The sequence below is a fragment of the Patagioenas fasciata genome, chromosome 2, assembly GCF_037038585.1.
Source record: "Patagioenas fasciata isolate bPatFas1 chromosome 2, bPatFas1.hap1, whole genome shotgun sequence".
Lineage (NCBI taxonomy): Eukaryota > Metazoa > Chordata > Aves > Columbiformes > Columbidae > Patagioenas > Patagioenas fasciata.
The window spans coordinates 132,214,722-132,237,618 of NC_092521.1; the positions used below are offsets into that span (position 1 = coordinate 132,214,722).

The following is a 22,897-nucleotide window of genomic DNA, read 5'->3' on the forward strand; positions in this document are numbered from 1 at the left end:
ATTTTGGTCATTGCTAAATCTTTAATGTGTCCTCTTCAAGCTTCCCATTTTAAGAGCAGCACCTGTGTGTTCCTATGAACCCTACACGTTCAGCACACCATTTTTTATTTTTGAACCATGGATCTAGATTCCTGTGGGGACAGGAATTTAGCAGCCAACATCGCAGCCCACGACCTTTACTAATAAACATCACAAACTCTGTCAAAGCTTTAGCTGGGGCTCTTCCTGCAGTTTAACTGGAATCCTGTAATGGGAACAGATTTGCATTTTTTACACCAGTGGAAGCTGCAGTGAGGAGACACTTTCCTGGGAGGTATCTTTTCATGCATGGGATTTCCATTAGAACATGTCTTTGCCATGCTGCTGGTCTGCATTTGGCTATTTAGGAGGGCAGAGCATTTTACAGAGGTGACTAACAACTTGTGCAAAGTCCCTCTGCACAGTCACAGACCTCCTTGCCACAGCCACCATGTTCTGTTCTCCTCTGCTCATGGACATGTTCCAGCTGTAAAACAGGACACTGCAGTGCTGGTTGGCAAATCAATATTGCAGCTCGTGGTTAAAAGCTGGGCTTTGAGTCATTAGCTTAGGGGTTTTACCAAAGTACTGACTGTTATAGGGCAGGTCTGTGTGACACCGCGATGCATGATAGACCCCATCACACCCTTCCTTCCTCCTCTTTTCGTCCAAAAATGCCAACGGATAGAAGCTGGCTGCATGGCTGCAGCAAGTTGCAAGTTGCTACTTTCCTGGTGAAAATGGTCATTTGTTCAATTTGTCTATTGTATGGTCAGATGGAAAGCTGAAATCTCATCTTCCTGCTAGAACAGTACCTTGTGTTTTCAATCAAGAAAAGGAAACAGTTCATTATAATACTGCAAGTGAAGTTTTGATTGACTCTGCACCGTTTTCAATGTGTGTCTCTGCATACATCCTCTTTGTTTTGGTGTGAAGAGCTACAGGTGTCCAATACAGCATAACACAGTGTAGATACCAATGCCAGAAGTGCCAACTCTGTGCAGGACAGAGCTCTGCCCCAGCAGCAGCCCCATCTAACTGTGACACGTAGCAGAATGGCTTCAGAGGAGCTGTCAGGTAAAGGAGTGACCTGGGCAAGGTAGCTCATTGTGGCACAGCTGACACTTGAGGACAGCCACCAAAGCAATCTGCATCATGGCTGCAGTAACAGCTCATGCCAGGGGCACCCAGGCTCACCCACACACCAAGTTATTTCCACAAGCCAAAAGAACAGGGCCAAGACAGTGTCTTAGGGGGACATGTAAAAGCATTAGTGACATGGCTGTTGTTATTTGGCTGGAACTGCCAGGGTCTCATGACTGACAACCTGTTAATTTCCTTTGGAAGGAGAGACGATGAACAAAGCCCTGGAGTTGTGAAAGAGAGATGTGATCTCTGCTCTGGAAGGCTTTCTAAACCATTCCTCCCTCACCCAGATGCCAGCTATCCAACAGCTCAGCCCCAGCAGGTGAGACAGAGGGATGCTGCGTTTAACGCTGATGCTCTGGGAATGCAATGAGAAGGGTTCAGGGTCTCCTGTATCCCCCAGGAGACAGCCAGCTCCAGCCCAGCAGTGCTGCTGTTGCTGCACCAGGTACATGCATCCTCCCCCTGCCACAGGGCTGGCAGGGCACAGGCAGGGGCCCAGTCTCATCTGCTCATCTCCAGCTGAGAAGAAGCCTCTGCCACTTCGCAGATCTCCACATGGATGTTGCCATTTAGCAGAGGGACTTGCCCTTGCTAGAGAAAGACAATCATATATCACCGATCTGCTCTCAGGTCCGTGCTGTGTTTATACAGAGAGAAAGAAAGGAGGGGAAAAAGTGAGATGTTACACCCACGTTAATTAAGGAGCACTAGGCTTCATCTGCCTGTCAAGATGACCACACAGGAGTTTCCGAAGTCTTTGAAACCTGTAAATAAGAGATTCAAGCCCTGGTAAAAGAAGGACAAATATTACATGCAGTTTTAAAATACAAATTCCTCTCACCCTGCCAGGCTGGCCTTTCTAGCTACAGTCTTCACACATTTACACTGGCCAAGGAACCACAAGCACATGCCAGACACAGCTTTTATTCTTGTAATCAAAACAGGCTCCATGTGTGTTAACATTCTTCATACAAAGATATAGACAGGCAGTTTCTGTGAACCAGAAACATACTGTTTTCGACTGTTCACACAGTACCTAGAACAGATGCATTCCTGAAGAGCACTTTAGGCCCTCTGTTGTAATAAAAGAAACAAAATCCATGCAAAGAGAAAGCGAGATTTTAAAACATGCTTATTTAAAATAAGTTTATTGTAATGAAATAATATAAAAGTCTGACAAAGGTCTTAACAGTGCTCCAAAAGAAGAGACAGATGCTGTATGATTTGAGGGATGATGCAGACTGGAAACTCCAAAGTACATATTTCAGACTGAACTGCTTATGACGGCACAATTTGTGCAATGCTTACACTGGAAGAGGTGATTTTGGGGGCAAGAACAAGCCCCTAGAATTAAGTAAATTTAAAGTGTAAGGCAATATACCTTCTCTTCGTCTTTAGATGTATTTCAGTATGTCTGTAATGTGTTTTAAAATGTATAAGTAAGGCTTGCAGGAAGCTCAGCTTGACATTTATAAAATGTATGCCCAAAATTGGCTTGAAAAAAGAAAATAGGCAAGGAAACCACAAAAGCAAGCTGCTTTGATTTTCAGTTTAGTCACCATATTCTGGAATGCAATTTACTTGTTTAGTTTCAAGTAGACGCAAATCTCAAACTTTCAAGACAGCTTTAAATAAAGGAATCAATAAGTTTTGGACCCCATGAATGCTGCAATGCAAAATAAAGTTAATAAACTTAAGTGCTAAGCAGAAATCAGGATATTAAAACACGGAAGTTTCACACATTAAAAAGAAAAAACAACAACACACGTCTAGCACACCTGGAGTATCTGGGGGCAGAAATCCTATACCAAGAAAGGGATATTACAAATGATAGTTAAAGGGTACATTTTGAAGAACTGCATGCCAGTGGGATGGTGCACGTGTTTAAGTGAAGCATGCGCCTGTGTTCTAACTTCAAAGCAAGTGCTTAAATCTCTGTGTGATCTGTGAGCAGGATCAGCTACTGTCTGGGCTTGCTCTGAGCCAGTAAGTGCATTGTGAAAACCCTTCTGCACGAGGGTGCTTTTATATTGCTTGGAGCATGCAGTAGTTTGAAGGGTTTGTTCACCAAGGGGCTGTGGAAAGTAGCAAAGAGGCATGAAATCAGTTATTCCCACCATTCTTCTCTTTTTGTTTTGTCACCTGTAGTATACAGGCAAGAGAAGAGAAATAGGTAATGAAAAAAAAATTCCCGTGCTTTCACTTGTAAGAGGCAGAACTGCCAAGTCCGAAGTGTCCTAATTTAAATTTAATTGGTGAAATGTAAAGTTCAAAGTGGTATGTCTTTTCTGGCAAAATAATGTCAAATGGGGGAGAAACTTCAGAGAAAAGCTGCACATTCTCCATCTGACTGTACGTTTGGTTGCCTGACAAAGAATTCATGTCTTATATTCCAAGTTTACATTTGTATCACTTACAAAACTTCCTGCTTTGCACTCTTATGGAAAGATCCTTTGACTTGACAGCAACAGCTCTGGTAGCAAAGCAGATGAGAAGGGGAGGAAATGAAGGGGTAGAGACCAGGGTGGGGAAGAGAGAAAGAAAGCCAGGTAGGAATGTGTTAATTATCTTTTCTGGTGTGTGAAAGGCAGCTTATGGTTCCCTAAAGCTTTTCACAAAAGCTGAAGTGATAATGAAAAGAAAGGGTTAGAAAGTCCAGCATATGGACATACGTGACACTGTTTCCTATAATGGTCCATACCCCTTTGCCAAAGCATGTTGCCAACAACTGGAGCACATTTTGGGCATACTTTTTATATGTCCAGCCAATCAAGTGACACTTTTCAAACTACGAAACATTTTTAAAGCAAACAGTTGTAACCTAAATCTTGATGATTCTTTACAAAAAGCTTGTAAGTGAAGGTATAAGGCCTTTAACTTTAAGTGCATATGTTAAAAGGAGACCCATAGTACAACAGTGTCAAGATGGCATGTTTCAGTGACTCCTTCAGTTTACACTAAAGCACTTGAGTATCCAGTTGATATTCTACAATTGTAATGTCACAGAACTTCAATATGCAACTGAGTATGGTGTCTTAAAATAGCAGAGGGGGCCCCAGAACACAGTTTGTTTTTTTTAAAAAAAACAACAAAATAAATAAAATAAATAAAAGCCTCCCATTACTAAGCAGAACTCGACTGAAATTTTTTCAGAGCTCTGGTCTAATGCCAATGGCACTATATTAAAAAATGTGTGTATGATCTCTATTCAGATATGCTGACAGCCATTATTCAGTACTAGATAGCACTTCTATCAGATTGCTTTGGGATTTACCATGTCTCAGCAAGGTTGTGCACTGGACAGACACCGTCAGTGTCATGTGCTGTATCAGAGTTCTACGCTCAGCTATACTAATTTCACAAAAAGCAACCTTAGTCCCCTGGGGTAAGGCTGTGATTACTCTTATTTTGCCATGGCTAAGAAAAATCCCTGAGAATATGCAACTGTTAGACATTGAAGGAAACAGCCGAAAGCATTTCTAAAGGAAAAGGATGCAAAACTTTAGACTAGTGCAGTCTGAGAAATCAAAGCAGTTAACGTAAAGCATATAGAGCAAGGGTGCTGTTCTCTGAGAGCCACATGGACCTCTATCAGTATGCAGGTCAGTTGTTGATAAATATCAGTCATTAAAAAACCAAAACAACCCCAAATGATCAATGAACCAAACATATCAAACAAAACCCACCAACCCCCTCTCCAATTCTAAATTTGAAGGCTTGCTCTCTCCATTTATTAAAATCAAAATCATTCATCTCTGCTTGTCAAACTGACACCACAGGAAAAGAAAGAAAGAAGGGAAACGTAGTGCATTTACTTCCCCTTGGTCATCTGGTCTGTTGCATCCTTAGAGGTACAACTGGGAGTTAAGCTTGGCAACATGCTGCATGGGTTTCTTTCTCAGTGGTGTTTTGGCTGGGAAGGTGGCATGCATTAGCCTTAGAAGGGGTCAACACCCTGCAGGAGCAGTGCATGGTGAAGTACAAGTTTAGAAGGCAAGGAGACCTTGCTCAGTTCCTGCTCTACAAGTCCCCTATTGAACAACAAGCACACAGGGGTCTCCTGAAACCATGGTCTCCTAAGAACATCCTCAGAATGACCAACTTTACAGAGCAGACCAAGGCAAGAAAGCCTGCTTTGAGGCAGGATGCCTTGCTGATTAGAGAATACGCCATGTGGACTACTCTCTATTTGTCAGAAGAAAGAACAACGGTAGAAGTTAGTAACTGCTGAAGCTAATGGCCTGATGAAGCTGTTAAGTTCTCTGCTTACAAAATAAAGCCTCCTTACTTTTTGCATCAAACCTTGGGTCTGATGCGCTACTAACAAAACAGTGGTTCTCTCACTAGTTAAAAAAACAAAACAAAAACACAACCCCCCCAAAATACCTCCAAGTCTTTAAGTGCTGAATGCTTAGAGCAAAAAGGGAAGCCAATTTTCATCATGATCTCACAGTTAATCTCTAAAGAAAAGGGATCTCTTCCTGCTCACCCTGCATACCCCAGCTGATACTTTGTGGAAATGTGGTCTCCATTACCTTCCCAGAGCATCCAGCTAAGAACTATTGCAGCAAAGTTTCCCACATAACAGCTCAAAACCCTGAGGAAGCCATGCAGGGTGGAGAGTTGGCTGTTCTGCTGCAGGGGTGCTTTCTTTGCATTCATGCTTAGAAGAAGATGGCGAAATCCCAAAGGCTCTCTACTTCATTTTTAGCACTGTGAGTACTGAAATAATTAAAAGGAACTTTGGCCAAAAGTTTTTACTTTGTACTTAGACATAAATATATCCTACTTAAATTAAGAAAATCCACAAGACTAAAACCCCCACATCCCTCTGGTTCCTCTTGGTGTATGTAGGAACTACAGATAGGCACTACTCAGAGAAGATGACAGGAACAAGAAAGTCACACTGTTTAGGTATCTAATTACAGTTCTGGTATCTTGCTTTATACACCAAGTGTGATGTTTGGTCATTTCTTCAAGCATCACATGCTTTTCTTAAAGCTCACAATGCTGGGCTCTTCAGAAAGGATGAAGTATTTGGTGTTCAGAGAGGCTCCCGTCACAGAGCGATGCAGGGCAGCAGGCCTGCAGTACATTCATTTTACTGACAATGTGGTTTTTAGCCTAGTAAAAGCCAGCACTTCTGTCAGTATGGTGACACTGAAACTTCTCCTGTGTTTACGAAGATTCACTCATTCTAAGTATCTCATTAACACACTCTGCTCTCCTCCTGCACATGAGTTAAACTCAACTCTTTGCACAAAGCCATCTGAAGCTGCAGGTCACCACTGAGAGACCCACTTATGCCTTGAATGGGCAGTCAATAGCTCACAGTCAGCCCTCTAGTTATCAACACAACTAGGAATTCTGTCCTTCACCATATCACTAGCTAAAAGGACTTCTTTATTATTTTTAATAGCAGCAGTGTTAAGAGCACATTTTTATCTGTATCAGCAAAATGGAGAAAAGGGCAAATTTTATTTTCTTAATTTCCAGTCACTTCTACATAATTTAGGATTTTAAGATTTGTAATTGGCCCAATGTGTAATGGCTGCATGACAAATTCTAGCTTCCCCTACGCTTCACTCATTTCATGTCCACTTTCATGAAGTTTCTGCCCATAATATCAGCCTAGGAAGGACTTCAATAAAACCTGCTTTTTAAACTGCTAGCCATATTCAATTCAAAATCACATTTTTGTGTGTATTTAAGAAAATCCTAAACCCAAAATAGAAAAACCCACCAAAATTTTAACAAACCGGGATGACGGACATGATCTTCAATTGCTTGTGTAAAGCACTATTGCAATTCGCTGGGCTCTGCCAGTCTGTGCCAGCGAATTTCTTGTGGTCCACTGGCAGGAGCTGACAGGGAGAACGTGGCACATACTGGGAGGTGGTCAGGGAACACAACACCCAGTTTCAAAGGCTGGTTCCTAGGGAAGCTCAGACCAGCTTATGGTGAAGATCTCTCTAATATTTGGTGATGCGCTGCATTAAAAAGCTTTCAACCCAAATTAAGTGACAAACTCACCGCGTACCTTATCAGGTGGCATTTAATTGACCTTTTCTTCTGCTACCAAGATCACAATAAATCTCGCTACCTCTGTCCTCCTGCGCCGTGGCAGGGAGTGGGCACAAGGCACAGGAGAGCCAGAGCCAGCTCTCCCGACTGCTCCGCTGCCTGCACAGCTCTCTCCTAAGGTATGGGAGCAAAGGCCAAATTCTGCTCTGTTACTTTTACAAGGTGAAGAGAAGAGGGAGTGCACAGGCACGAGAGAAACTGCCAAAAAACATTCATCATGGACACAGTTGTGACCCAAAGAGAAACAGTACCTTCGCATTTAAACACAAAACAAGCATCAATGAAAAAATACAAATCATACATACCCTTCCCCCAAAACACTCACAACACTCTTCCCACCTGAAAAGATAAAATGAACAGAAATGATGCCCAAAAAAATCCAAAACAAAATAAATCTTTGTTAACAGACACAGTCCCTGAAGTTCTAAGACACCATCTTGCTGTAGTCATACCACCTCATCTGACTCCAAACCATGTACTTCATAGAGAGTGTCCAAGATATTCAGCTGCTTTTCCATGGCTGGTAAGTAAATGTTGAGGTCCCTCTGCATTCCTTTGTAAAATGTTTCTTCCTGAGGCTCACACTCCTCTACAGACAGAGCTGCCACAAAGTCTTCATACGTTGGAGCTGCCCTTAAAGCTAACTGGGAAAGGAACCAAAGCTTTTAGATTTGTAAAACAGAACAGGAAAAGAAACTCAACTAAACACACAAAAACCCTCTAAGACATCCCTCTATGCACTTAGACTGCATAGCTTTAATGTATTTATGTGTACATGCATATGTTAAGATTTTTAAATGAGAGGGAGGCTAATATTTTTTTTAATCTCTGTGTAGATCCCCAGTTTAAGACATCTTCAGACAGGCTTGATTTTTAGGAAGCATCTGTATATCACACTTTGTACAAACAAATAGCATACATTAGAAATTAATTAAATACAAACTCCAAATATGGTTTGTTAAGGGAGCTTCCAAACCAGCATCACACACTTCAGCACTGAAGTTCCATTCTCAAAACGCTCTTTAGGAACCTCTCCCCAACATTTCTGTTTCTCCCAGTTAAAGTCTCTGTCATGATTCCCTAGGCTTTCCTTTTTCCTTTTACGTTTTCCAGTGACAGACACGAGGGGGAGCTGCCAGATTGGATAAAAACGAACCATTTCCTCTGGCCAATATATTCTACTTTGAGTCCCTGACACATTCTGCACTAACCCTTATTGAATGCTCACGTCCAAAGACCAATCAATCCTTAAAGCAACCGGAATCCCTCATTTTGTCATTTAATAGCCCTGCCAGTCTGTGCGAAAAAATACACAATGAAAAAAATATGCATGCAAAAGTGATCCATCTGTTTTGGCTCCAGGAAGAAGGTTCCACACTGAAAACCCAATACTGAACACTGTGATAACCACCATTCTCACCCTGAAAATAAAGTCTGACAACAGAATCTATTCATTTTAATGCTTAAAAATTCAACATGACTTATGAATTACACACAACGCCAGATCACATTAACAAGACTCCCCAGCTCTATCAGCAACTACGATAAATACTTACAGCAAAGACTCCGCGGACAACCCAACCATGGTGCTGCCGTAATGTCTTTCCATAAGCATTGTCTTAAAGGAAAAAATAAATAAATCAAGAGACAGATGTATGGCAGTATTAAGTCTGCATCACAAAGACAACTTACAGCTTAGAAATTACTATTTATGGATATACTCTTGCCACTGGAAGCAAATAATGGCTGTTTCTGAGCACCCAAGTTATGACTGAAAGGAGATGACAGATTTAGGATTTCTGCACCGGGGTCTCAGCTCTGCTGTCAAATCTCCTTCACTTCATCCATGGTAAGTAAGTGTTCTAACAGACAGGACGGCAAATGTAATTTTTATTTGACTAGCTATGCTTCACGCCTAACATTTCTCCTACTATTTAGTTCTCAGTTCAGTGCAAGTCTGATAAAATAATACACAGGGTGAAACAATCCTCCAAGCTGATGGTTAGCCAGCCTCAATCAAGGTGGTTAGCTCAGGCATTAATCAAAAGCCCTCTCGTTTGCATCCAAGGGTCAAGTTTTGAGTGTCATTGGAAAGGAAAGCACCGGGTCTTTACCAAAATAATCTTTGGGATCTCTCTTGCGAGTGCCTCTGAGTGCAGCCTTTGATGAAGACCCTTGTTATGTTCCTAGACAGCTCCACTTTCATATACAAAGCTTTCTATATACAAAGCCAAATATCTTTGAGCCATATTCTCCCAGTCTTAGTTTGTCACTGCTGTCATTTCATATCCTTGCCCTTCAGCTGAATTTTTAAGTATCTGACATAGTGTTAGACTTTCCCTGAGCTGTTCACCTTGAAGAAAGAGAACCTCAACATTTTGCTGCTTTAAGGTATTTGCTCAAAAGACTGCAGACAGTTATTATTGGAAGAGTGTAAACAGCCATAAGTTTTGCTGTACTCTGAAGTACTCCTTACCTATCAGTCTAATGACTGGGGAATGTGTCTGTTCTATCTTCACAGTAGGAGTGAAAATCTATGAGAACAGCATACAGTAAGGAGAGCAATGAAATAAGGAGAAAAAGAGTATTATGTAGCAAATAGGAATGATGAGTCTATTCTCTGCCTTATCAGCAAACATAAGGGACATTAAAAACATCAGAATTTTAAAAGCTGGCTAAGGTTTAAATCCCAATTAAAGACAAATCCCTTCAAAAAGCTGTTTGTTCCTCAGAAGATCATAAGACCTGGTGGATATTCCATTTTTTATTTTCATTTCATTTCATTAGCTTGACATTCAAGGTTGTAGACAGAGAACACATACCCCCATCTTTACTTGAGATTCAAATAGCATGAGAAGGCCTATGTAAGAAACTCTAACAGCAAACCAAAGCTGCAATGGTGATAAAGATATGGGAGAGCTTTTCATGGGGAGAAAGGCAAAGGTGAAGTGAGAAAAAAACAACAGCATGTCTCTGCCATGGACACAAAGCAATTCAAGAAGGAATTCACTGCTACGGCCTTCAGACTCAGAAGGTCAAATACGTGCTTTGACTTTCCACGGTGTTTAACATCTACATCTGGTAGCGGTGTATTTACAGTCCCACGTCCAAGAACTGCTTATATATTTCAGTGCATAGTAGTTATTTGTACTGATCCCATAAGGCAGCTGCTTAGCTGTTTAAAAGACCACTGGATTATCATAAGATTAGACTGCATGCATGTAGAGAGGGTCTTACTCAGGAACAACCACGTCAAGTCTAAGCAGGGTTTGTATTTAGTTTTATATTTGCTGTGGGCACTACCCTGACTTGGTAAGTGTCAGAAATTCTGTACTTCGAAAAAAAATTCCTTCTTCTCCATTACAAACTCCCTTCTAATTGATATCAACAATTCACAGCCATACTAGCAAAGAGGTGATTTCAAAGAGTGACAGCCAATCTCAGACATAACTACAAAAATAACACAACAACTATAAATTTGCGAGTGTTCTTGCCGGAAACCAGTAGAGAAAATGGAATGAGACAAAGCACTTTTTTCCCTAAGATATGACTGTCTCCTCTGCCAAAAGTATGCCAATTAAAGGAATCTTTATCTGCTATTAAATCAACATTGACCAGTTGTCTAGTAATCTGCCTGAAGATGTCCATTTTCAAAAACTGTACTTTTAAAAAAATTTATGTCTTGGAAATTACTTGCATCATTAGTCACTGAAGGAAACACAGATTCTAAACAAGAGAGAAAATAGCCTAGTATGTAAATTCAGAAGCACAGGAAGAATAAAGCAACTGGCACTTACTCAAAGCTGTTTGGATATTCTTTTCCCCATTCTTCACTTCTGTCAAAAACCCTTTCAAGAACTTTAAACCTCTGTCAGGATGAACCCATGAAATAAAAAAGAAACCATGGTTATAACAAAGTAATCCAAAGTATAACAAAGCCCTCAAAGTTGCAATACAACTCAGAAGTGCATTAAAACTCAGAATTAAGGTGTCATTTTCAATCTGAATTTAAAAAAATGCAGCTACCTTCAGCTACCTTCTTCAGCTTCTCTCCTGACACGAAGAAAAATACTTTGCTAGAACACTTCTGCTGCAGCCTGCCTGATGTTCTGGCCCAGCAGAACAGTCATTCACTGTAACTTCACCTTTACAGGAAAAAAAAAGGTTGCCTGCCATTGCTTTTTTGGGCGTTTTGGCAAAGTCGCAGTGCTACAACCACAGACAACACATTAATCTTGGACCTAGCCCATTTGGATTGATGAAACCAGCAGAAAGTAAAAGGTGCGCTCCAAGTACACAAGCTTGTGCTGGTAAAAGGCCTCTCTGTCTACAGCTACTTGAAAGGAGGTTGTAGCATGGAGGGTGTTGGCCTCTCCTCCCAAGTAGCAAGTGATAGGATGAGAGGAAATGGCCTCAAGTTGCACCAGTGGAGGTTTAGATTGGATATTATGAAAAATTTCTTCATGGAAAGGGTTGTGAAGCACTGAAACAGGCTGCCCAGGAAAGTGGTGGAGTCACCATCCCTGGAGGTGTTTAAAAGACATATAGATGGGGTTCTTAGAGACATGGTTTAGTGCTAGAGGTAGGTTATGGTTGAACTCAATGATCTTGAGGGTCTCTTCCAACTGGAATGATTCTAATGATTCTCATTGCACCTTAGCAATTCATAGTGTAAGTACACACGAGGCCATTACCTTTTCAGCCACAAGAGAGCTTCTGTAGCAGAGTTTCTGACTTGTGCTACACCTGCATTCACTTCATGGAGTACTATCTTCTGGAGGGTATCAAACTCTTCTTTGTTGGTTATAAATTTCTGGTTTATTTTCTGGAGTGAAAACAAGAGGTGAAGCCTTTTAAGACCAAACAGTGACCTGTTCTGCAAATACCACCTATTTATCACAACTCCTCCCTGCAAAGGGATACCACAGATCCCCAACCACATTGCACACTCCCCACAGCACACCTGCCATGCCACACTGGGCCCATCTTCCCAGGGCACCACCCCAGACACATCTGGTTAACACAATCCAAAAAAAAGCCCCACATTTCAGTCAAAGATTTACAGGGAACCTGCCATTTCTGTCTGACAAAATGCTTTAGGTTCCCATGGCATCCTCCACACCAGCAAAAAGGAGTTAGCTCAACCTGCTCTCCGATCAAAGTCCCATTTGCCTCAAGCTTCAGGTACAAGCAACATCACCTTCTGACAACTGCTAAGCTGCAAAATCTCAGTTACACATAGCAGTCATCAGCATGCTTAGGCTTTTTAATTTATTTCCAAGTTTGTTATGCACAACTCCTCATAAAAACAAGAGAGAAAAATATATACGGGGCAGATAAACACATTCTTCATCTACATTAAAGGAGAAGCTGCCTATCACTTGACAATGACTATTCAAGGTTTTAGTTTTTAAAATAGCACCCTTCTCTTTTGCTATTTTCAGTATTTCAGTGGCTACCTTCAGTAAGAGAAGCACCAAACAAACTTGAATATATGCAATGTTCCTTATCATACACTCAGAAGATATGCTTTGTTTTTCTTCTTTTCTTTTGAAAGAAAAGCTATGAAAAATCACAAGCAGCACTTCAAACCTATTCAGACTTTGAGCCGGAAGAACTATCAGACCAAGAACCACGGCTGCAGGGCTTGTCCTGACCTGCTGAGAAGTTGCTTCTTAACGCACCAACTTCCTCCTACTTGGTTGAGGAAAGGGATTTTTTCCTCCACCTCCTTTTGTTATACAATCCAAAGTCAATATTGCTACCATCACATCATGACTTATAACCTACTCAAGCTCAGAATCAAAGTCATATTCACTAGGTGTAACAGATATTTTATTTGGCAGTCAAACAAGTATCTTATAAGATTTCTCACAACAACTGGATTTCTTAAACACAGCATGTACTGTAAAAACAGAATTAGGGGTATTTCAGCATTCTGATCTGACAGATGGTAACATTATAAAATATTAAATAGCTTTCCACTATTGACTCCTACAACAAAGATTCTTGAGCTTTAGTGCCCAAAATAGATATTTTGTTAAAAAAAATTTTAAAAAGGTGCCAGAAAGAAGGTGTTACCTTGATGTTACCTACAAAATCCATTTTGACAGGAGCAAAAACAGTTGGTCCCAGCTTGTCTAGGAAAAAAAAAAAATAAGAGACCATATTTTGTGTCTTTTTCCAGTCCTCATGCCTTAGCAACAACTAATTTCATTTACTCCCTTAACAATCCTTCTAAATGTCAGGAGAACACTAAATGAATAACATAAACCAAAGTCTTTCCTTGGTGTAGAACTGATCCACCTCAGTGGGTGCAAGTGTTAAAATACACCAACCTACAATTTGGAAGTCCTCAAAAGGGTTCATGCTCACAGGGACCTCGCATCCACTGTCAGATGCAGGGGTCAAGCAGGTAGGGAGCTGCACTGGCTGGAGACAGAAGTCTTTGGAAAAAAAATCAAATAGATAGTACAGCTGATGGCATGCTGTCAGCTGTACTGGGCATGTAAGGTATATATACATGCTGCTCTTCTGAGGGGAAGAAATTGCTGTCCCAGACAGACCCATAAAGTTCCGGACAGTTTGTGCATGGGTCCCATCTAAATGAGAGTGGATCTTCCATAAAGCGAAGTAAGAAACATCTTCTGGTATCAGTCAAATTGATTCTGCTGATAGGAACTGTTTCTATTATATCACTTTAATCAGGAAGCTAATTCTCTAAGCCAACAGCTCCACCTTTTCTCGCAACTGGCACCAGTCAAAAGGAGTCAGAAGAAAAGGAGGAGCTGCTTACCCAGAACAGGTACAATTGCATAACACGACTCCAGAAACTCCTCTGTTGGTATGCCCTCCTCCTCCCGAAGCTCAATATCGCTGAACCTGGTATCCAGGACAAGCAGAAAAAGTTGTTAAATTAACAATTCCTTTTGTGCAACTTCTAAACGCAAAATTACATTTCATGCCCACTTCATTTGCATAAATGTAAAATTTATAGACATGGAACCACCAAGATAGCTTTTGTTTCATTACGTTAAATGACTGCAGAAATGCACATTTGGTGGTGTGCAAGCAGGGTTTGCAATTACAAACAAGGAAAAAACCTCCCACTCCACTCTGTACAGCTAATTCTACAAAGGCTATCTTCTTCAATTACTGTGCTATATCCAGTCTTGTTGAATAATCTCAGCAAATAAAGCTTTACAGGCAGAAGACTCTTAAAAATGAGTCAATTAAAGGCTTAACAAAGTTTCAATAATCCTTTTAATTGAAATCTGTACTACCTATTGCTCATGACGCTGAAGAAGGTAGGAGAATCGTTTTCATTTCTGTCTTCCTCACACAGGGTCGATCCACTTAAAGAATTCGTTTCTGACTGTAGCAGCTTTTGGGCACCAGAGCTATTTGCAGCTTGCAGCTTGTTCTCTCCATTTTCTTTAGTGCCTTACATTTATAGGAAACAGAAGGAAAACAAATATAGAAAAATAAAATGGCCACATACCCATACTGTTATTCCTGTTCAACAAGATGCTTTCTATTTGAGGGAAGGCATCTGGATATCTGGATCATGCAAGTTTAAAAGCTTCCCTGCCAGCAACATGACTCTCACTGCAGTTCCCCTACTGTCGACTGCTCAGACCACATTTTCACCAGTCCCTTCCCCATTGCTTTATAATCAGACAGAGCAAGCACCAGGCTCCAGTGCAGGTGAACCCACACATCCTCAGAAAGGACATCAATATGAGAGAAGAACGTTGAAGAAGTGATTGGGTGCAGCAGGGAGTAGACTCATCTCCCTAAAAGAAAGATCACTTCTCACATGGCTGTAACTTCACCAGTGCTGATAAACTGGCACAATGCATTTTCAAAAGAACAATAGTGACTTATTTGCTCCTTCTCATAAGTAAGTAAACTGGCTGCTTAGATGGGTACTGCTATGACATCAAAGGTTGCTATGTTCTCCCCGGTTTGTATTAGTATCTTTAAAGCTTCCAAATAAAAGATCCAGTTGCCTCTTCCCTGCTGTGTTCTGTTTTATTTCTTCTTTGGGATCAAGTGCATCTGTGTCAAATAAACAGAACACTACACAGGTGGCCCCGAATGCATGTTATTCTGGAAGGACTTATCACGCTACACAACACCAGTTACAGAATTGGGAAAAATTCCAAAGGCAACCCATGTAAGAACAAAATCAACCTGATCATTGACTTGGGCTTAAAAACCTCAACTGATTCACTGACTGCACAGGTATGTTTTGGAATGGTGACCAGGCAGAGAAAGCTGCTGTTTGAGAACAATACAACAGGACAAGCAGAAATCATACATTACTTGTACAGACCCAAATTAAGCTCAGCAGACCTTAACAATATAGCTATGTTGGACGGAATTTTATACTGAATTAATTCAACAGTGTTTCGGTGAAGTCCCACACAAATCTAAGTTTCATGCTATTGCTCGGGTCATGGAAGAAATAAGGTACTTTCTAGTATTCTCTTAGTTGCAGAAAGTGTGAGTTTTGAATAAAGATTTGTGAAAACCATCAAGAAAGACTACAAGGTCAGCCCCTCCAAGATAGGCACACAAAGCATCAGTGTCCCCCTTCTGACAGCACAGCCCTACACACCAGCAGAGGTGCCGGCATTCCCAGCGAGGGCCTTTGGGAATAATGTGCCTGTCCACAGCGCAAGATGAGCCCGAGCTCTGTCAGGTTATATTGTTACACACGTCAGTCAGCATCTAGAGGAGCCTCCACTTGTCCAAAAAAGGATTTTTAATTTCCTTCCCCATTCGGTCCCAAGTTAGCTATCAACAAGGGCAGGAGCTATGCTGGGAAGACTTGACAACAGGCAGATATCAGACTAAAATACACTGACATTCCCTCTCTTGGGAAGCAACATATCAGCCCTCTCACAGGCACCCTACACCTCCCTTCATTTACACTTAAAGAGTAACAATGCTGGATAAAAGATGGTGCATATGTTTACCTGCCAAACCCTCTGCCATGTGATCTTCAACAGAAATATCACTTCCCCCCTCATTTGTCTCCAGGTTTAAACATTCCAGATTTTTAATAAGGGTTTGCTCTTGATGGCTAATTTCTGCTTTTACAGAGCCATTTTCACAGGGGTTCAATTCCATCTGCCTGAAGAAAGGGAAAGAATACTGGTTAGTGTATAAAACATTGCTTGGTAAGCTTCTTCCCCTGAAAACACATGAATAACAATAAGAGAAAAACAGTTGACAGAAATTATAGGCTGTCACAGGCTGCTCTGAGCAAAAGAACTTGTCTAAAACAACAAAAGGAACCAGGCAGCTCTTTGCAGCACATAGGATTAACACTTCGAGTTCGGTTTGCAGACTTGGAATATATTTACAATCACCTTTATTAAACAGAGACACAATCAAAAAAATACAATTGATTATGAAAATCACAGGCAGATATTGTAGTTAAAAGAATACGCCCTCATTAGTACTTTAAAATATACACCCTTGCCATTTGCTATACAAATCATAGCCTTCTCTCCATCAACAATTTTATGAGTTTATGGAGCAGAACCTAAAATGCAGGAAAGAGCAATAAAGTAGGAGAGAACCGGCGGGCGACTGACCACTAGGTCATCAAGTGGGTGTCTGAGAAAAATAAAAGCCAAAGGGTTGATAAAGAAGAGACATGAAGTGGGGTGAGCCAGCTCCCTTTTGTTGTGTCTGCTTCCAAGTACACAGCTCAGAACAATACAATTCTGCCTGCATCCAGCACTAGTAATATTAGAGTAAAAATACGGAAAGAACAGACATTACCAAAAACAGATTAGAAAGACATTGACAATAAAAACTTTTATCATACCTTTCTGTTGTAGACAAGACAGAGTGCTTTACCTGCAAGATAAGTGGGGAGGGGGAATATTCTTTAAAGCAAGAAGACAGTATCATGCTTCTGAGGCTTCACATTTCATTAAATCCAAGCTGGAGCTAGCAAAAAAGCTGAAAAGCTAAGCATACGCTCACTAATTCTCTGACCTGGAGGCAGTATACAGACTGTATACGGCAGTATACAGAAAAACAGTGCTACGCTATTACACTGTTAAAATATCAAAAAGAAAAAAACAAAACAAAACCCAGGAGACTTCCTTTAGAAGCTAGCTAGCAAGTGGCAAGTGAGACAAAGTACAGCATATGGAAAAGATACAAGGCATTGAGTTTTCTTTGCAATGATGTTTTCCTCACTTATGAAAATAAATTATGAAAAACCAGAAGAAACATGAGGCCAGATACCAGGTATGGTGAAATAACCTCACTGCCCAGATTCAGTGACACATCTACCTTCCTACATACCGCTTAATCTGCTCTTTGTCAGAGATGCTCCAGTTTTGCATATGCAGCTTTGGATTCAGGATCCAATAAAGTGCCTTTGTCATTAAAAAGATAAGCTCATCAGCTCCTGGTGACGTATTACCACAGATCTGACGCTGCAGTAGCTTAGGAGAGTAATAATTGCTGTGAGCATCTGCAACGGACCAACTTGTCATACACCCGGGGTATTTTGAAACACCACTGTCTGCAGCTGGAGCAGGCCCTGAAAGTTAATGCTTAATAACTTTCATCTGTCATTAGAAGTTAAAAGATTGGTCACTGCTTATTATTATTTTTAAAATGGCCCTATCTTACTTGCAAACCACTAGAAATAGCAGAGTATGTCCAGTGGAGGATTACTAGCTGTAATACAGGTAAAAATTCACTCTCTGCTTCTAAAAATGCTGGTTCACAAAAGGGTGCCTTACCAGCTATGCAGAGACTGAGAGAAAAGGTTAGTGGCCATTACCTTGTTCGTTCTGAGAACTGCTAAATGTGGGGATTCAGGCGGGGTCTGATGCAATAACTCAGAAGTGAAGGCAGTATTTGCAATCTGCATACATTCTTCAAGAGTCTTCAGGAAAGTGTCGCAGGTTGATTTTAACAGAGCTCCCATATCAATTCCGCTCTGTGGGAAGAAACCAATGGGAAGACATGGACTCAACACAGAAGAACAACTTTGAGCAACAAATGTCTACAAAAGAATTGCTACATTCATGATTTCTGTTTAACATTAATTAAAACGCAATGTGTCAGCTGCTCAGAGAACTGGCATCATGTATTCCTGGGGCTATGTCCTCTCACAACATCACCACTCTTGCCAGCTTCTCACTACAAAAAGCTCAGTATGCTTGTGTTTTGAAAGCAATGCCTTCTAGTGACTTATCTCTGGTGTTAAAGGTGCATTAAATACTAAGTCTTGGTGTATTCAACAATGGCATTCCGGATGACACCACTGGCAGGAGAAATGAAAAATAAACAAATTAAATGGGATCAGAATGATCTGCAGATAATTTCAAAAACCCAATGAGCAAAATATTACTACAATTCAAAAAAGAGGCAGAATGAAGTATCACATTACCACAATACTCTTCATCTCTGCAAAGTGCAGTTATTGATCTTGAAATGCTTTTAGCATTAAACCTTTCCAGCTAAACAGTGGTAAGATCAAGGAAAGAAAGTTTTGCCCCAGAAGGATAAACTATGAGCTGGATAAACATCACATTACTTATTTGTTGTCAAAACCTGTGAGCTGCAAGTTCCAACGGCGCCTTTTAGTCATTTATAAACTACATCGTGCTTCTGCACTGCCTGTTAATTCACCATAAACAGTTTATCAGGTATCTTTATGGAGATGGTTTGGACATACAAATTATTAACCCTCATGTGTTCTGCCTGCCTGTCCTGCACTTGAGGACCCATCACTCCAGTGAGAGACATCCTGGAACTTCACACCAGCTTCTCCAGCAAGTGATGTGCATCCTTCTTCACACATTTCTCTCTCAAAGCAAGGGGCAGATCACTGTCATTAGAAGGCCCCTCTTAAATGAGGTTTCTCTAGTCAGGAAGATTTGCAAGGTTTGAAAATTAAGTGAGGCTAATCATGCAGTTCTTTCTAGCAATTTTGTTTTTTTTTTTTTTTGTGGTCTGCATTGTCTCTTGACCTTTTAAAGGTTTTGGCTGAGAAGTGTTTTTCTGAGCAGAATATTAATGACTCAGGGGCAGACAAACGTGCACTTCTTGTAAGTTATCTTCTTATAAAAAATCCTTCGCTTTTTCGATCCACTATATACACATAGTCAACTAAAGAGATGCTATTATCTAGATCATAGATCTCATCTCATCTCATCTCACCTCACTACTTGCTACCCCAACACAGGGAAAGTTATTTGCAACAATACAGTGTTACTGCATTTAAACAAGAGCTGTTATGTGGGTACATTATTTCCCATAGGATCTCTGCAGAAAGAGGGTACAATATTAACCAGCTGTGAGTGAACACTACATTGGCTAACCAGAAGAATTCAGAATGCTCAAGACTTGACAGATGTGATCTACACCAAAAACAGCGCTGTACCTCTGGTTCTGATACCCCAGAAATGCTGGCTTCCTTCGTTTTATGCACTTGCTGAACAAGGAGGTTACAGTACAGTCGAAGTTCAGACATTTTAGTCTTCAAGGCTTCTGTGTTTTCAGTGAACTCTAAAAGCGAAACAAAAGAAGAGTTACATTTATTGTATCCATCTTGCAGTATATGATTTTGGAAAGTCGCTGAAATAGTATTATCCAATCCAATCAAATCTTCCTTATTTCAAAACATTTCCTATCAACTCAAAAAGATGAGCTGGATTTGCCATAAATTATGCTCCTGACAGGTAAAACACTGTTTCACTATTTGCCACCATAGACAGGAACAGTATGTTCCTAGACTTAGGACACAGAGAAAAAGGAAGTACACACCACTTGACTTTATTTGGCCTTTTAAATAGGATTAAACCCTGACTTGTTTTCACTAAGTAGTTTAAAGTGCAAACAATTACACTGTGAATTAAAAGACCAGGATTCTAGGTAGAAACCACTGGAGGGAAAAGATGCAACCTGTCCAACACATAGGAATTAATTTAACACATATCCTTGAATCATAAAATGATTGAGGTTGGAAGGGACCTCTGGAGATCAACTGGCCCGACTCCCCTGTTCAAAGCAGGGTCAGCCAGAGCATGTTGCTCAGGGCAATGTCTATTCACGTTTTGAACATTACCAAGGATGAAGACTCCACAACTTCTCTGTGCAACCTGTTTTGGTGTTCTCTCCTCCTCACAATATAAACATTTCTGCTTATGTCTCAATGGAGTTGCTGGTATTTAAATTTATGCCCATTTCCTCTTGTCCATTCACTGAGAAGAGCCTGGCTCCATCCTTTTTTTATGCTCTCCCCTCAGATATTCCCTTTAATCATCTTAGCGGCCCTTTGCTGGACTCACTCCAGTATGTCCATATGTTTCTTGTACTAGAGAGTGCAGAACTGAGCAGACTAATCCAGATATGGCTAACAGTCAATGTGAGATTTTTCAGAAGTAATTTTTTTATATTAGAGTCCTAGAATTACAGAATAAATTAATTTCTGTTAATAAGACTAGCATCTTTAGTTCTGCAAATACTTCAGTAACTTTTTACCCTGTGCTACTGTATGTCAGTTTACAGATATAACTTCGTTCTGCTTCTGGGAACTGAGCATCAGATCCCCACTTTGTGTAGAGCCTTACAGTAGCATCTTCTGCTCAGTTCTGACTCAGTTTGAACCAGTAGAGGCAAAGCCCAGTGACGATGAACATAAGGCTAAGAGGAGAAGCGATCCCTCACCTAAGGGAAAGGAAGTGCATTTGCTCAGGATCACAAATATATTAACGATTATTTGCTGTTTTCCCATCTCCTGCATAGTAACTGTCCTGAGGTTACACAAGGTTAAGGCATGAGGTCTCATACTGACTCACGAATAACACACTTGTAAGCAAGAGGGATCTTCATTGGGGTGAAAGTGAGATTGTTGGTGAAAGCAAAGAGGTCAGTGAATTAATTTTCGTAGTCTGACCATCATCAGATTTGAGTTTCCAAATACTAGTATGCACATTTAAAACCAATTGCAAACCTTGATTTTAATTGCCAAGGGATTGTTGAAGCGCACAGGACAGTCTGATTAGAATATGGAAGGAAAGGGTCTGAGGAACTCTAAAGCTCAAGAGCCACAGGCACGAGAGGCGAAGTCATCATACTAAGATGGTCGCACAAAGTGGGTGTCTCACCTTCCTGCACAGTCTGCATCCCAGTGACCCACAGCCAGGAGCTACTTGCTCCTTGTACTTACAGAACCCATCAGCACAGGGTTTTCAAATGATTTATACATAGTATGTTTTAAGGAAAAGCCAAGTTTTCAAATCCCTGCACTGACAGCTAACACTCGAGATTTCTAGCTAGAGTTCCCACACAGCCTGGTTTTTAGCAGCACCAAAAACCTGAAGTACAAGTTTGACACAGAGTTCAGGAATGGATTTTGTCATCTTTGTGTGTACATCTACTAGGGTAAGGATGGGAAAATACAAAGCAAATAGTATGCGCCAGCAAAAGGGTGTTCTTGCCTTTTTCCTTCTGTGTCCTGCTGTCAGTCAGACAGGCTTTGGCAGTTCCTAGCGCAACCAGCCACTTTTGCCTTTCAACTGCATTTCTTGCCTTCAGATAGAAGTATTGTTCCCCTGGGATGATCAGGTCCATTCGTGTGTTATCTGCAGGATGAACTGGAAGCAACACAGATTTCAGACCAGTCCTTCGGCCCTTCCCAGCCCAGCTGAATAACTAAGCAGATATGTTAGGTGGCAGGTCAAACAATAATGAAAGAGGAAGAATCTACAGCCTCCACCTTCCCCTGTTGCCATTTTATGACTTCTTTTCTGAGTTAGGGAATAGACAGGATACACACATGTACAGTTGTGGGATAAAAGGCCATGAAAGGTGGTTTTGTGATCAGTACAATATCATCTGCAAGTGTTTATGGAAAGGGCAAGCCTCTCTCTCAGGTTTCCATCCCGTAACTGAACCTCAAAGATGTGGCAAATGATCCAAATATGAGTGAGTGAGTGAGTGGACCTAGTACTGAAGCTTATTATTCGTATTTCTAGCTTCAGCGACGCACCTGCCTGTGGAATAACCATTATATTAGAGGTCTGAAGCTCTCTTAACATTTTCAAAATACTCTAGAATAAACACTGGTATATAGATCAAGTTACTGAGTTACTGCAAATACATACCAAAGAAATCTAGCCACCAAATGGCTCTAGTGTTACTGTATCTTACTTACCCTGAATTTCACAAACGGCCATTTGGATGCTTCCCTTACAACCCTTCCAGGCATCTTCCTGAGAGTCATAATAGGACAGGATGCCACCACAGAGAAGAAACCACCGAGGCTGCCAGCCTGAAAAACAAAACTGCATTTCTCAGTTACTTCTCTCCGAGAAATTCCACCACCTCTCTTATTCAGGACACACTACAAATAAGACCCCAAAGATTCTCAGTTTCCCCAGGAAAATCAAACCCTTTGAAGCAGTAAGATCTATGGACGGCCCTGGAGGTTGTAGACCACAAGCCCTACTTGCTGGCAGCTAGATGTTCTCTCTGCAGGCAGCTGAAACCCAGCGGTACATTCCTGAGATGTCACATGTCATTTTCGGTAGTTTTGCTAACATGGCATCACTGGCTCACTCTCTCTTGCAAAACCACCTTTTCAGTCCAACACTCCTCA

The 22,897-nt window shown here is 41.0% G+C and overlaps 1 protein-coding gene across 2 annotated transcripts in view; it reads right to left on the bottom strand.

Annotated features, from left to right (window-relative positions):
• Positions 1 to 2,075: 2,075 nt before the first annotated feature.
• The window catches only part of PLEKHA8 (pleckstrin homology domain containing A8), a 31,347-nt gene continuing 10,525 nt past the window's right edge, over positions 2,076 to 22,897 (bottom strand). The window contains exons 2-14 of one of the 2 annotated variants that reach the window (XM_065830784.2): positions 22,454 to 22,570; positions 21,738 to 21,893; positions 19,679 to 19,803; positions 18,071 to 18,229; positions 17,096 to 17,127; positions 16,236 to 16,393; positions 14,535 to 14,694; positions 14,048 to 14,133; positions 13,333 to 13,391; positions 11,946 to 12,076; positions 11,049 to 11,119; positions 8,808 to 8,869; positions 2,076 to 7,895 (exon numbers count right to left, since the gene is read on the bottom strand). In XM_065830784.2, the coding sequence (XP_065686856.1) occupies positions 7,698 to 7,895; positions 8,808 to 8,869; positions 11,049 to 11,119; positions 11,946 to 12,076; positions 13,333 to 13,391; positions 14,048 to 14,133; positions 14,535 to 14,694; positions 16,236 to 16,393; positions 17,096 to 17,127; positions 18,071 to 18,229; positions 19,679 to 19,803; positions 21,738 to 21,893; positions 22,454 to 22,570 (1,514 nt within the window). In that variant the 3' untranslated portion in view covers positions 2,076 to 7,697. Of the gene's footprint in view, positions 7,896 to 8,807; positions 8,870 to 9,727; positions 9,786 to 11,048; positions 11,120 to 11,945; positions 12,077 to 13,332; positions 13,392 to 14,047; positions 14,134 to 14,534; positions 14,695 to 16,235; positions 16,394 to 17,095; positions 17,128 to 18,070; positions 18,230 to 19,678; positions 19,804 to 21,737; positions 21,894 to 22,453; positions 22,571 to 22,897 lie in introns of those variants that run through there. The other variant, XM_071804995.1, reaches the window with a different exon arrangement.